The sequence below is a fragment of the Vanellus vanellus genome (genome assembly GCF_965231255.1).
Source record: "Vanellus vanellus genome assembly, chromosome: 16".
NCBI lineage: Eukaryota > Metazoa > Chordata > Aves > Charadriiformes > Charadriidae > Vanellus > Vanellus vanellus.
In genome coordinates this window covers 2910561-2927064 of record NC_138921.1, presented here as the reverse complement: position 1 = coordinate 2927064, position 16504 = coordinate 2910561, and the positions used below count along the sequence as shown (strand labels likewise).

At 39.6% G+C, this 16504-nt stretch overlaps 1 protein-coding gene across 1 annotated transcript in view; it reads right to left on the bottom strand.

Annotated features, from left to right (window-relative positions):
• MED13L (mediator complex subunit 13L) overlaps positions 1 to 16504 on the bottom strand; it is a 203163-nt gene that overhangs the window by 100545 nt on the left and 86114 nt on the right. Inside the window, exons 3-4 of the mRNA XM_082491423.1 lie at positions 7343 to 7427; positions 1969 to 2052 (exon numbers count right to left, since the gene is read on the bottom strand). Of these exons, the coding sequence (XP_082347549.1) occupies positions 1969 to 2052; positions 7343 to 7427 (169 nt within the window). The remainder of the gene's footprint in view (positions 1 to 1968; positions 2053 to 7342; positions 7428 to 16504) is intronic.

Sequence of the window (16504 nt, the reverse complement as noted above, 5' to 3'; positions counted from 1 at the left end):
CTACCATCTTTCAGTGTGATTAGTTAACTCCAATGATACATTTATAGTAGAGAAATTAACGACCTGAAACAACATAAAACCTACCTCAAATTAGGCCATATTTATTATTGCTAAATAAATGTGCTTAAAATGGTGTATATCAATAGGATCTATAGTGGCAAGTACGTTATAAAAAAAAGAAAAACAAAACAAAGAAATCAACCCACACAAACCAACAACAAATGTTATCTTCTTCAAATCGAGAGTCTACCCTTCAATTCTCAATAAAAATGTCAGGTTTATATACAAGAATACTTCAAAATACAATTTAAGTTCCATGTGAATTCTTTTTCATAACATGTTCCAGACCAGATATATTTATGTGCACACTGTACATATATTTCCAAATGTAATTATCCCCTGCAGATCCCCTCACTGTACAAGTGATACGGTGTTACACACATGTAAGTAAGACACAGGACCTACTAATCTGCCAGAATTGTAAAGTAACACCACCTTCCATGCCAGTGCTGCTGCTGGTTTTGACAGACACCATCTACTGCGTCAGACAGACGCTTCAGTTCTTAAATTGATACACACCAGGAACAGACACGAGACTCACAAATACGTTTAATCTGAGCACTAAGGCTGCAGTAAAGCTGATAAAACAAATAGCTTTTGCTGAAAGGGGCTGTCTCCCTTTTCCAGAAGCTGGTAAAGATGCCACTTCTTATGTCACTCTAGGGAATTAATCTTCCAGAAGATCAGAAAAGCAGCAGAGAAAACACAAGGGAAGAAGGTGGTTGCGTACAACCAGGACAGAGAAAGGGACAGAAAAACCTGGACCTTTCAGTGGCTTCTTGACATTAGATCGACGTGAAATCAAAGATTACACATACACAGTGTAACTCTAGTTTGCTACAAAATGTAAACAGCAATAAAAGAAATACCCTCATGCTAGGTTAATGTTTTCTGGTTTTAGAAAGGAGACAAATCCATGTTTAATTACTGCATTATATCTTAAAAACAACTGCTGTTTGGAAGTACCCGGTTAACACAAAGCTTGTCGTATTACACTGTAGCAGAGGTGAGACATTTCTGCTGTAAGAGTGCAGTGAGATAGAGATGAGAGGGAGAAGGTATGTATGATCTACAGCATGATTTCCACCTGTACCTGCAGCTGCCATCAGACACACCATTGTGACTGTAGCTACGCTGGATGAAGTTGCCACCCTGCTTCATCTCCACTTGCTCATTACCTTCAAATCTTCCAGCATAACTGCATGTTTAGTCACTTCCTAACCCAGTTCTGTCAAAATGATTCCCGTTAGAAAATCTGTGTTTCAGCTTAACTCAGATTATTTTTGACAGAACTTGTTTAGCGGATGACTATAAATGCAAGTACCAGAAGATCTGAGAACATTGTAACCTTTGGAGCTAGGAGAGGAAATAGCAGTGAGGAAGTGGAGACAGCTAGCCCTTTTCCATGGTTATCTTACTGCAAAAAGCAGCGCATTAATCAAACATACAGGTCTGATTTGTCAGCCTGCCTAATCAGTGAAAGCTGTGTATCTGGCTGGTATCTTTAAAGAAAATAAGTAAATCTATATACTACTTATTTTACTGCTTAAAATGTCAGGTTGGGGTTAAGTGTCCAGGAATTCAAATAATTTCTTGTAACTACCTGGAATTCTGTTGTATAATGAGAGAAACAGGCAGATGCTCTTCAAAAAATAATTAAAAAAAAAAAAAAAAAAAGACATTTCTGTGGATTTAAGGGATAAACACCAACTTCATCTTCTTATCTTGAATTACCATAACAAGACCTGAAAATTTACGTATTACTGAAGGGAAAAAACAGTGTCTGTTTTTCTAACTTGTCACATGGTAAAAGAAGTAGAAAAACTACCACCAAAATGCTGCATCAAATTACCATCATGGAATATACAACATTGACAGGAACGATACTTGATATATAGATCATCTTACCTTTTATTAACAGGCTTCTCATCCTTGTCATAGGGTCTTATGAACCATTTTCCAATTCTTACGAAGTTTTTATCCATCAAGCACCTAGAAAATAATTACAACAACAATTACTAGTTACATCTTCCGATACAATTAAAAGCAGTCATTGAAGACAGTAAATCTAAGGGATTAAGCAGCTGAACTTCCATCATATTGAAATCAACTTTGCAGCATTTGGGTTCCATTTAACTTTGCCAGTTTCCCTTTTCCCACACTAGTCATAGAGAATCACTGTCCAATCTCACGATGCTGTCACTGACGCTAATCCTCACATATGCATTTTCCCCTCTGACAGAATCTTTTCTGCTCCACGCTACTCTTTTTTCTTATTTTTCGAACTCCTCTTCTTGAACAAAAACAATTCATAGCACCGATTATTTTCTATACTGTGTTTCTCTCAGACTTCATGATAAAGAATATGCATTCCTGTATTTTTGGCATGTAAATGGCAATAGTATAATGGTATAATATACAAATGACAGGAAATTGTATTAACCAATATTAACAATGAACCCTTTTTCTGTCACATGATCCACAGTCTGATTTCAGGTGTTGAAACTTCCATAGTTACCATTTCCTTTCTCAAAAAACCTCACTCCAACAAACAGTCTCACACCACTAAATTTAGAGCCATAAGTTACCCATTTCCTGTGGTCCCTTTAGAAGTGCACAATTTCTTTACAGAAACTATATATTCCATGCCTTTAAAAAAACCCAACAGCGAGGATGTAAAGTGATCAATAACCAATTTAGGGTGACAAGCTAAGGAGTGCTTGATGCCTTTCTAAGTCCACCTGTACAGATGAATCACACTAGCAATACACCAACACGATTTAAGTATGTTTCATACATTAAACATGCAGCTGAACACACTGCCCAAGGGATCACATACAGAAATATGTTATGAAGGAATATTTTCAGTAAGGTAAATCTTCTGTTTCAAAAATTCTGAAAACCTGGTTGTCTGTGGCTAGTGGCTTACTTACCATTACGAGCAACATACGAGTTTTCCCTATACATTTCGTGTCTAATCAGTATCTGTTTATTTAGATGGAAGTACTATACTTCTCCATCCTTCAAAGTTTTTCAATAGTTTGTTTCTATAGCAGTTGCTAGATATCAGCCAAAACAAAACAAAATAATAATCACATGAAACCTTCTGGGAAAGTACATTCTGCAAAGTTTAGAAAAACTGTGTGATCCATACTTCAAAAGCATACCTAGAAGACACAGATAGGCAACGGATGACAAATCAACATAGATACTACTATGTTCCTAATTCTTCTGTATAAACTTGGCAGGGTTTTCCAAAGTTAAAGCTAGGCTGAAGAAAATTCTAACAGCAGTTTCTCAAAGTAGAAAGAATCCAGCCCAGCTGAATATGCCAATATCTTAAACTGAATTTGGAAGCTAAACCAGCAGTGATCTAAATATTTGCTGCTGTGCTGGTGGGAAGAAAAAACCCTATGCTTTAGCAACTGTTTCCCTAGGAAATATTTGCTATCAGAGAAAGTCTGTCAGTGTCAGCACACTTTATACAAACAAAAGGAGGTCTGAAGCTTACATCAGATCCCTAAGGAAAATAATCTGTACTAGCAAAATATATAGTAAACTCTCCTGCACCACACACACACTTTATGCAACATCATCACGTCTCATGATGGCAGGTTTAACTGCCGCAAACTAACACTACTTTCCTAGAAAAAAAATCTTCATGGCTAGACTTGGCCTTAAAAATCAGCCAACCTTCACATGCTAAGCTAAATCACAGGTTATTTAAGGTATAAGCCCATACGAAATAGGAAACAGGACTGCCGAAGCATGGGTCTCAAATGTTCAGCCGACTGAACAATTAATGACAGTACGGCATTATTTTTGCTGCATAAGCACTCAATGGTAACTAGTCTTTAACAGTAAGCTGTAATACTGAACTTGCATAAAAAAAAAAAAAGCTGGTAATAAAAACTCAAATGAGTATACACTTAAAAGCAGTTATTTAATCATATAAAATAAGGACATAAAATACTCTGAACTCCTTGGCTCATTTCTCTAGTTAAGGCTGAGTGATATTTTCCTCCTAAGCAGTACAGCTGTTAGAGCATGTCATTGTCACTTGACCTCTCATATTTCTGATTTTTCTATGAAAATAACAGCCTGACAAAGGCATAGTAATGATTATGTAGTAATACCACAATATTTTGAGTATTATTTCCTCAGATCTTCTAACATTTTTTAATTGCCAATTAACATAAACTTCTGATCGCTCAATTGGGTACTGAGGGGGGAAAAAAAGGGAAATAAACAATTGTGTAAATATCACAGAATCGTAGATTCATAGAATGGTTTGGTTTGGAAACCATCCAGTCCCACCCCCCACCACGGGCAGGGACACCTCCCCCCAGCCCAGGTTGCTCCAAGCCCCGTCCAACCTGGCCTTGAACACCTCCAGGGATGGGGCAGCCACAGCTGCTCTGGGCAACCTGCGCCAGGGGCTCACCACCCTCACAGGAGAGAATTTCTTCCTCATCTCTCATCCAAATATCCCCTCTTTCAGTTTAAACCATTCCCCCTCGTCCTATGGCTCCCCTCCCTGATCCAGAGTCCCTCCCCGGCTCTCCTGGAGCCCCTTTAGGGACTGGAAGGGGCTCTGAGGTCCCCCCGGAGCCTTCTCTTCTCCAGACTGAACCCCCCCAACTCTCTCAGCCTGTCCTCCCAGCAGAGGGGCTCCAGGCCCTCACAGCATCTCTGTGGCCTTCTCTGGCCCTGCTCCAATAGGTCCCTTCCTTGCCCTTCCCAGGGTTAACTTAAAACAAACACCCCTTCTTCCTAGTCACAACTTCCTGTACTTTTAGGGCAGGTTTCACCCTCCCAACTCCTCAGGGCGGAGGAGGAGGTGGCAGGTCACCTGCCTGTCAGGGCTCTTCCTGCCGCCATTTCCTTCCCTCCGCCGGGTTTTCCCGCCACAATGGTTCTTCATGCCCCTTCTCCGGCAGCTCCTGCCCAGCCCCTGTGGAGCGGGGCCGAGCTAAGGCACCCCAGGCCCCCGGCTGGCAGGAGATGGGCAGTGTGACAGAACCGGCTGGAACCGGTTCCCAGCGGCCTCCTCCCGCCCGCTCCCTGCGTCCCACCGCCGCCAGCGCCCCTCGGGCCAGCCAAAACCTCGCAGGCCAACCGGCCCTCCTGAGGAAATCACCTCTTGGTGGGACGCAAGAGCTTCCGGAGGGGAGAAAATCTGTCCTTTACTGACTGCAAAATAAGCCAAGAAAACCCCACAAAGCTTCAAGAGCAGGCAATGTCCCTGTCATCTTCTGGTAAGATCAAAGAGAAATTCAAGACTTCTTTATTATTAATCAAGCTGTTCCTAAACACAGGATAAAATGGATCTTTAAAAATTAAAGTGTTATTTCTCTTTTTAAGAAAGCCTACGCACTTATTGCTGTTATTTTAAGTGAAATAATTATGATTTTAACTTAAGTTTTGGTATGGCGAACAAAAAAAAAAAACCACCAACCAAAAAGCGTATAACGTACAAACTCAGCTATAATACTGTAGAAATGAGGTAGGTAATCGGATCGCTGTTTGGTCAGCCATCGCCCTCAGTCAGCTTGACGAGTTTTCCCTCAGAAGCCCCCTGAAGCGAGGGTGCCGCCACCGGCAGAGCCCGCGGGGAGCCCACCGTCGGCGCAGCGGTCACGGCGGCCCCCGGCGGCCCCAGCCCGGGCCTTCGGCAAAGCCCCGGCGCCTGCCCACCACCTGTGATCCAAAGGCACTGCCCCCAGAAAGAGAGCTCTGAAGACTTCTCAGGCACAGCTGGACACAACGATTCTGCTAACTCCGCCAACTGATTTCAATTAAGTTGGTTTTGGTTTGTTTTTTTTTTTTTTAAATAAATTAAAAATTTACTTCACAAGCTGAAAAAGGTCCAATGAATAAAAATATTCACTAGGAGTCATACTTAAAAGTCAGTTGGCAGGGTACCGCAGATTAATAAACACATATGAAATTATTTTTCCCTTTTATACTGCAAAGCTACAAAAGAACTAGTGAATATTCTAGACAGGGAATTTCATTTTAATACTTTTATTCACTTTAAGTAGCCTGTTACTTATGTAAAAATCCCCCCACCAAAAAGACTGATGAGGTAGAAAATGGGCAATACAACAACTATTCCTTGCACCCGCGCACACGCACGCAGGCGGCCATTCAGACTTCACTCTCCAGCAGATACGGACAGGGGGACAGGTACCACAACTCCTGGAAACACCACCTCAGGAGCACAACGCAAACCTCATTACTAGTAAATCTACATGCAAGCAAACAGGATACTAAATGAGACAAGATGAAAGTATTTTTCTTTCAGAAAATAAGCTAATTGAAAAATATTCAGTGCTACATTCTGCAAAATTACTGTAACACAAAGGCACAGGAGAGGCGCATTATATTTTGTTCTTGTTGTTGTTATTATAATAAATTCAGAAAAAGTGGGAACAGCCTAGTGACATTTAATTCTGAGATGATCTCCCAATTTGTAAAAAGAACTGAACTATAATACAGGTAGGTGATGGTGACCTGAAGAACTGCAGGAACAGAGAAGGAATTTAATGCAGTAATCCAAGATGCATTGTCATACACTGAAGGCCTAATAACAAGATAATCTTCAGTAAACTTAAGAGTTGATAGCTGGATTAAAAAGAAAAAGCCGTAAGTGTATTAACTAATCACAGAATAACTTTGCAGTCATGTCTCATGTATATGTTTGTGTGTGTGTGTGTATACACACGCACACACACACACGATCAAGACAAAGGGAAGCAATGCTAGGAGACATTAGGCCTCACAGAGCCAGAAACTGTTAAACTTCACCTTGAATATTGTGCACAAATTAAGTCAAATTTTAACACGCACGTAACTAGGATGATTGGAAGAACAGAATTAAGATATTTTAATGTTATCTGTTAAGATACGTACTGTTTAACCTCATCAAAGGGGTTGGAGGTCAGAAACAATTATTTTCTGTAAACATATTCTCTATAAACACCTCAAGAAGGTGTAAACTTTTTTCTTTTGAAATAGCTCCCCAACAAGAATGCAAGCAGAAATATATCAACATTAGTCTTTGTATAAGCATTTAATTAGTCTGCACAGCATTTTATGATCCATTACCAGATGGATCAATGACTTAAGAGATCCACCTTTGTCCCGCATCTCTTGCACTAAAGTTCTACCTTTAGGAAAATGTGGTTTAAGATCAATAATAATATAAATGGTCTGTAGGTTTTCTGCATTATTTTAAATATTGAAGTGAAATATTTGAGTGCAATAGAGGTTTTCTTACCTTTCCAGAAGATTATGAATTGCTTTGAAGAGCAGGGTCCTACACTCATAGGAAAGTCCATTCTCCCACAATCCTTCTTCCACCACTACAAAAACAGAAAACACCAACATGCTCAGAATAGGGAAATACAAGCATTTATACATAACATAACTCCAGCGGCTTTAATTTTCAACGGTAGCATGTTTCATGAAACCGTTTCAACTGTGACCTATATCGCCAAAGCAGCTTTAATCTTTACTTGCAGAAGACACCAACTTTGAATTTAAAAAAACAAACCAAACAAAAAATAACACCACAAGAAAAAACAAAGGCATAAAAGCAAACACGTTTGTAGCGTTCAATATTAAAGTAGGAGGATGAGGAATTCATGACCATTCTTTGCCATGACTGCTGAGAGATCCTTTAAAACTTAACCGCAGATGCAGACAATGAAGAAACAAAGTGAATCATTAAAGGTGTAAAATCAATTTACATAACTTAAACAACATTAAACAACTGCCCTGAACCTCTCACTGACACACTCAAGCGAAATTCCTCCATCGTACTGACTTAAACTATAGCAGTTTAAACAATACACAGCAAACTTATGAAATGCACAGCAGTTTTTTATTCCAAAATAAAAATCTGTAAACTTGGTACCAAACTGCAGAGATTTTAGAGAGTTTAAAAAAAAATAAAATCTCTCACAGTGGAGTGCAGTGTGAACCAGTCACTTGAATGAATGCCTGAAGAATACACAAGCCTCAAAAACATCTGCTGTCCTCACTCCATTGCTTTTGGATGCTAAAACCACCAGAGTAAAACTACTTTTGGTACGCCTGTACCAGATTCTAAATCTTATTCAGCCAGAAGATGCAATCTCCGCTGCAGAGTAAAAACAGATGATTAAATAACTTTGTCAAGGAGTAAGAATTTGTTAATTATCTGAGTTCTGTCAGTTCAATTTTACAGGAATACGCTGCAGATCTTTAGAAATGCAAACACAAAATTCTACAGCATGTTAAGAACGGAATACTTAACACCCCTCCTTGGCCAACTGAAAGGATGAAGCCTTCCAGCAGCATGTCTATCATGCAGAGATTATTATCTAAGTATAGTTTACTCTACAATCATGTTTAAAGTAAAGCTTCTAAGGAGTTTCTGCTGTACGAAAAATACTAATATTGCCAGCAGTCTTCAACTACAGCTTCAAAGCCTCAAACCCAGCATTGTTCGTGATTCTGCTGCTTCTCCCGGTAAGTCATATAACCTCAAAGAAGGAGAGGCACATTTTTTGAACATGTAATGTTGTGATATGATAATATTGGTAACAAAGTCTCTCTCCTTTTACAGAATCAAAAATCCAGGGCTTTAGTACCTAAATCACCTTATCAAATAGCACAGTTACTTCCTCAGAAGAATGAAAAGGCAGACTTGTGCTTTTGGGCACAAGCACGAGCCAAGTATCTTTCCCTGTAAAACCATTAAAGGCCCCTTTAATGCTTGCAAAACCTTACTGACATTGAGTATGTAACCCACCAAAGCTGTTCACTACATAGAACTTGACACGGCCTCAGATTTCACATTTAAAATAGGATTCTTAAACTTCTGAATCTCCATGCATTTTCAGAACTATTGATGTATAAATTCCATATAGTTCAGAACTACTGAAGCCTAAGAAACTGCAAGACCAGTACAGTCTCGCACTTAAAAACTACGCAATTCTCAAATCCGTAAACAGCTATATATTACAATATGAGAGAGTTCACACCCGAATTCACTTCTATGAAAACTCCATTTTTAAACAAAAAACACTTTTGGGGCAGAATTCATAAACGTCAAAAGAAATTCACTATTACACAGCACCGAGCTCTTCTCGAGTTTCACCCTAATCCTATCAAAGCATCTGTGCCAGAAACCAGTACTGCACCTCCATTAACTTCATGCGAAGTGGGAGAGACAAGAATTTATTCCATGATTTTACAGGAAACTTCTCACAGCCACTTCTGATGTTCTTAATCATAATTCACTATCTACTCCCAAGTACACCCAACAAACTAATGGGACCCAATTAAAGAAGAGCTTATATTCTCTCTCAAAACGATTTTCTGCAAGTATAATCTTGCCACTGAGTCCAGAAGAAATAAGATCAGATCATATTGCTTTACACTGTTTACAAGGTAATATTCTGTAGAGTTGCAATAATTTGAATACCGAATCCTGTAGGTATTGGACATCACCTGTATTCTTCCACCCTGCTTAGCTGTGACTGGCACAGATGCTCTTTGGGCTACACCAACCTATTACTGTTCCACAAACTGAGCCCTCTCCCCCAGGACTGGTGTGACATGCAACACCTACGCATCCTGGCAGGAGGGACTGAAAAGGAGGGAATGGAAACAGGCAGCGCTCCCCCTCTCTACACAGCAACACAGCTGGGTTCCGGGTTATCCCACGCTCAGGAGAAGGAACGGCCATGCAGGGCAATGCGTCCCAAAGCCCGGGAAAAGCACCGTTAACCTCACGGTGGAGGTCATTGCAGGTAAGTCCCTAGGGTCAGGGCTACCAGTGAGACCAGACTGGCTGAGGAGCTGCCGTTGAGTGAGACAGGGAAAAGGGGAAAGTCTGAAGTTGTACCATCCCTCAATATTCTAATTGTCCAAACCGGCTTTCTTATTACTCAGCATTCAAATAAATTAGATACGAAACGGAAAAAAAAAAATATTTCCCTACTAAATTTAACTCTTAAGTATATCATAAGACATATTCATAACTGTTTTCCTATAATAAACAATGCCTTTTGATTCCCAGATATATTAATGCACTATACTTACTGTCATTAACTCTACTACTTCTTGATCCTACTAAAAATGTTCAGTTCACAATTGAGAGTATGTATGTCTGTCTGTTGCAGTAGAATTGGGGAGAAAAAAAAAAAACCTGCAGCATTTGACTCCCTCTCTGCTCTCTGGCTCCCTGATCCAGTCTCCAAAAGAAAAGAGCTTAAATAACTGTAGCAAGTTACAACTTCAAGATGCAAATTGTGATCACTAACAAAACTTGGCAAAACACTAGAGATTTCACTATCCCTGTAAATTGCAAAGTTCCTCATATTGTAACACTGTAACTAGATTTTAGATTTTTGAAGAGTATTTTAAATTCCGTACAGAAGATTGAACTGGGCAATAATACATTGGTCTCTGTCTGCCTACGCAATGATCTGTAATGCTTCTAACACTCAACACTCAACGCAAGCCCTCACCAGCCTCTCAGTGCCGCCTGACAGCATTTTCAGGCACACGGCTAACGGAGAGCAGGTGCTGCGCAGGTTCAGAACCATACTTATGCCAAGCACCTATATCCTGTCCTGAAGATATTTTCTATTACTCTAGTTGAAATATTTTTCTTACGAGGGAACAAATTTGACACCATGAAACAGCTGTGAAAGCCACCTTCAGAAAAGAAAACTTTTAGGGGAAGATTCAAGTAAAGATTGAATTTTAGTAAGAGAAACAGTACGACAGACCAGGCAACTACTTTGTCCTCCATGGAAGCCAGAAAGGAGACAAAAGTTTTGGAGAGGCAGCAAAGCAGGTGAGTCACCACCTCCCAGGACCTGGGTAGACAAAGCCATGACTAATCTGCTCTGTTGTTTGCAGCAGTCCTGTTTCGAGTAGGACGTCAGACTGCATGCCCTCCAGGAGCCCAAGCTCCTTCTCACCTGTGTGATCTGTCAGATCTACTGATCCTTGACTGTGATAGATTTATATAGATAGATGACTATCTCCTTCTCTCTCTCTCTCTGTATATTTATCTGTATATGGTAACTACCTTATCTAAGCACGTGTACATCCCAGAGTAGTCAAGGATGACAACTGGGAGTAGCATTTACTTGCTTGCGAAAGAGGCAGTTCACAGCCTTCTCACTGTTTGTCCTGCAGTAGAGGGATAACTTTACCACTACACTTCTCACCAAAATAAGCAACTACTATGTGTGTTTTGTTGTGTTTTGTTTTTCTTTTTTTTTGTTGTTTTTTTTTTGTTTTTTTTTTTTGTTTGTTTGTTTTTTAAGTGAAATCACCTCTCAAAATAAACAACTAAGTCTATTAATACTCCAATTACCAAAATCTGGATTCTCAGAAAAAAAAATAACAAAACACCAAAGGTCACATCACCTCTGCTGTTAACTGTAATTCTATAAATTGTTTAGTTGAGAGAGCCACTCTAACTGCCCTTACTATATCATTCTCAGTATATGCTCTTTAAATCCAGTGGAGACAGACAGCACTAAAGAAGCATCTGGATCCAAAAAGAAGTGTGAAATTTTCAGTATCTTTCAAAGGGCAGGGGTGGGGGAGTGGGGGAAAGGAAAAGAAAAGACTGGAGACACCCAGTTTTGTACAAGAATATTCTATTCATTTACCCGAAGAGGCATCATTGTGAAAATATAAACAGTCATTAAAATTTTCATGGAAAGTTAATAAAACACCAAAACAATGTTTTAACAGATACAACGGCAAAAAATAATTCTGTGTAAGCTGACAGGGCACTGTGTAGTAAAAATAAAAGTTAGTTACAGCTGAGTACCTGCCTATTACCATTATCCAACGTACAAGTGTGTACAGGAATAAGGTAAAACACCTTTCGGTTATGACACCTGAAAAAGAATACAATGCAGTTTTTTTTCAATTGCAAACAAATCTTCACAGAGAAAATACTTTTTATTTTCTCATTGCCAAGATATTATTAGCAGGAAATGCAAAAAGGAAAAAGGTGTATTTCACTCTTATCATAATGGATTATGACTTGCTAATTCTCACTGCTAGAATGGGAATTAATCAATAGCCTTCACATATAAGTTTTTAAATGTTTATTATCATTTTCATAGGTTCCAAAAGCAAACAGACTATTTGTGCTGATTTTTAAGTTCATCCTTGCAGATCAGATGTTAGGAGAGTTAAAGGCAACTACAATAATTTAGACTGGAAATTTATAATTTAAACACAGATTAATGAGCAGCTTAGTTGGCTTGGGGTCTTTTTTTATTTTTAAGTCAGATATATTAAGGTCTTCAAAGTGTCCTATGATTTTTATGAAGCCAGGCATGTTCTCAAAAAAAAAAAAAAAAAAAAAAAAAGAACCATTATAAAAATTTCAAGGAGAGAAGTCACAGCAAAATATCAAAGCAAATACTTCAATAATTTTACGTCTCCCAGCAGAGATACTGGAAAGATAATAAGATCTCTGTTCTGCTTCAGTGACCAAACTGACATATTTTACTTAAAAGAAATATAGGAAGGAAGGAGCGAAAGCAAGTTGAGACTGTGTCGGCATTGCAGAGATAGTTATACCTTTAAGAAATTCAGCCACCCACATTTTAATAATTCAGGTCACACCGCCTTACGCAGTTTAAAAGTAGAATTAGTTTCAAAGAATACATATTTCCTCAGAGCTATGTTACATATTTCCTTTTAATGTATCATATTGCAGCAACAGCTGAAATGAACGTCTAGACATCAAAAACAGTCTTTATTCCCACCTACTGCTTTTTTACCTCAGGCATCAAAACTAATGAAACCTATTATCCAGAACACTGACTTCAGTTACCACATTGGCCACTGCAAATGCGAAAAAACACTCTGGGACAGGACCAGTTATTCAGCCATTAAAATTACTGAAAATCAATTTCTTGCTGCACACTGCAGAAATACTGATAGATTAAAGCAGGACACATGGGACAAGGAGATTACTTCGAGGGAAGATTACTCTGTCAAACTGCTGAGGAACGGAGGTTACTCAGCTACTCACGATTCATATTCAGAGCAGTATATGGTCACTCTTACTCTTTGATATTTTGTCTCCTCGTTACCACGAAATACGAAGAATGTGGTTTTTTTTTTCCCCTGTATAGATACAGTTTTTTAAAACACATGGCCAAATAACTGGAACAAAATCAGAAATTCAATTACTAAAAGTAAGCATTTAATTTTTCATTTTAATTTTTATTAACGTGCCCTTAAAACAATATTTCAAAGGCCAACTAGCATTTTGAAGCATCATTTCTTCTAAAAATTGAGTTAAAAGAGTAACAAAGCAATGCAATGGTACATTAATTCTGAAAAACTGTATTATCCCCATAAAAATCCAATTAAACGCAATGCTATTGATCGATCATTGTTATACTGCCATTGATCACCTTGTAAAATCTGCGTTTGAAGTCATTAGTGATTAAATTGACTTATTACTAAACCAGATTCAACCCACTTAGAGCTCTAATTTCCTTGCGCTGGTTATGATTGTAGGGAAATAGTACTGCTTACTCGTACAGCACTGAGAATTCATCTTGGCTCTCTGCCTCCCAAGCCAACTCATCACCCCAAAGAGAACCAGGACAGAAGAACCGCTCACTAGAACAACCCAGTTGTGTTCATCTATTTGCAAACAGAGCTCATGCGAGAACAGGCGCCGTACATGTACAGCAGCGTTTCCAATCGTGTCCTGCAATCAAGGTATCCCTAACAGCACGCGCTCTGCACCGCGCTTCCAGGGAAATCAGAATATTAATGAAGACCATCACTGAAGATTGCTGTTCAGACACAACCCAAGTTTGCATTTCAATGCATCACAATTTTCTGTATAAAAACTAACACTTTCAAGCAGAGTTGACTATGAAACTGAAATCGTTGCACTTGAGAAAGATAAATAAAACCTTCAAAGGCAACAGCTGTTGAATATCACAGGAATACTATGAGGCTTTAATTGTTGCGCATTGAAACAGAAATCAGCATAATAGCTATTTATTGAAAAACAGATGGTAGGTAACTATCTGCACTTAGATTATGTTAGCACTACTTAAGTATTACTTTTATCGCTTCCTCACTCCCGGTAGGTAAAAAACTGTTTTTTCTAAAATGTACATTAAAAGCTACATTCTCTCCCTCATCCTGTTCCGTACTCTCACATTCCTCCACTCATTCACAGTCTCTTTTGCCTTTCCATTGTCATACTCCCCAGCGCAGATCTTTAAAGTGCCATTTTCTCAGTGCCACAGTCAACTATGCAACATTTCAAGGGGCAATAGGGACAAACTGGCCACGCAAAATATGTAATCACCTCTGGTTCTTCAGAAGGTCACTTCAAAATATTCCAAAAATCCAGGGGTAATATCTAGCTTCTCCAAAACCAAAATTATCATCTATGAAATCAGTATAAACATTTCTGTGTAATTATAGTTCAAGTCTGCTTTCGATGTAGGAATGTGAAATTAGTTGTGCCAGAGAGCGGAGCAGCTCGCTTCAGAGATGTAAAAGATTCCAAATAAAACAGTAAAGTTTGCTGTGTGGGTTTTGCTTTGAATGCTTCTTACAATCACCAGCTCTGTCCCAAGAAAGAGTTAAATGCACATAAATATGGCACAGTTTTTATGCGGTTTACACTGCTCCGTAAAGTAACGTGGGAAGTCGGTTGCAGCCTGGAACCTGCTCTCGCGCGCCAGAAAATTCCCCCCATATCCCTGATTTACACTGTTTCATTTGTCCCGCCATGTGTTTGCATTAAGTATTTTTATTTTCAAGCTACTTTATATTTCTTTCCAGAGGTATTTCCTATAGATAAAAAGCATTGACCTGACCATAGTGAAATGGACTAAAATCTTGGAGAGATTTTCACCATCTTCCTCTGAAGCGTTCAGGGCTCAGGATGCCACCGAGAAAGAAGTACTTTAAGTTTACTCCTGGGAGTTTCTAGCATTTCCTCCCACATTTCTGAACTTTTCATTTTCCATTACATCTTCTTTCCCTCTTCAGCTCTTTGGTGTAAGGGCATTAAAAAACAGTTTCTCAGAAGAACATAAAAGTAACACAAAAAATTTGAAGGAAAAATATTTTTTTTAGAAGTATTACCATGCTTTCCTAATCTCAGAAAACAATCTCTACCCTCCAAACTTGACTTGCTCTCTTTTCCCCCCCCCTTCCAAATCTCCAAGTCTTCATTTCCTGCCATTTCCACTGACCACCTCCGACTCACAGCCGGTGCAGCCCTCATTCCACACATCAGCCGCAACCCTCCCTTCTGCCTTTTGATCTTTCTAGGTTCAAAGGGAATCAAACTACTGAATTAAATCTGCATCAGTAAGGTCTTCCTCTTGGCACTGATAATGCAATGAGAATGTGGACTTTGATTTTTCTTCTCTAAACACAAATGTTGTTTTTCATCGAAAGCACGTAGAGCGCGTTTCCCCATCCCTACAGTGGAGGAGCTCTGTTGGAGGTAACAGAATGTACGAGGGCAGCGAGTCTCTAAAGAGAAATTAGAGCAAGTTCAGCCATCACCAGAGTAACACGAGGCTTGTTCTTAGGAAAAATACAGTTCGTATTAATCCATACTTGGAAAGCGAAAGGAACCAGAAGTCTTTTCTCACTTATAAAGTATGCAAAACGTCATTCTTGAAATACAGATAGATCATTTTGGAAAGCAGTACCGGGATGCTTTCTTCCCTCTTCTTGAACACAGGTTTGCCTTGAAAACAATTGCACAGCTCAAGACAGACGATTCCATTTGAGATTGCAATTCCGAGGAGCCACAGCCCTGAAACATCTTCCACTTGCCACTCAGCCCACCGGCTGTTCCTCCCGCCCCAGCCTGCCCAGTAATTCCTGCAGCTGCGGGGCCAGCAGTGTCCCCTCGCCCGCTGCCACGCCGCGCTGCCGGCACTCACCCTAAGGAGGCTGAGCCCTGGCTTAGGGCACTCCGCAGCGTGACCAAGAGAACATGGAAACGCGATTCATTAGACATGCCTGGAGTGGTAACAATGGAACCGCTTCTCGCTGCCTTTCATTTCTTACATTTCGTGGAAGCTAATGCATTCGCGTTACACAACCAGCACATTTACAGACAGGAAAAAATTATAATCATCTTTAATAAAGCCAGCTTTTTTCATTATCGTTTCCTGCTTTGCAATACGCTTGCAGGCTGCCACAGTCTTTCATTGCTATGTTCAGACTACAAATGGAAGAAAGAGAAGATGCCCAACCCATTCGCACATGTGTTTATGGAGCATTCAAGGGCGTGAGGTTGCCCAACCGCTCCGTGATCACGGCTATCTTCCCTCCACCCAGCTAGGCTGTACGCTCTGCAACAAACCATCCCAGCGGTACGTTTGTTTAACCAAGTAAATATTTGGTT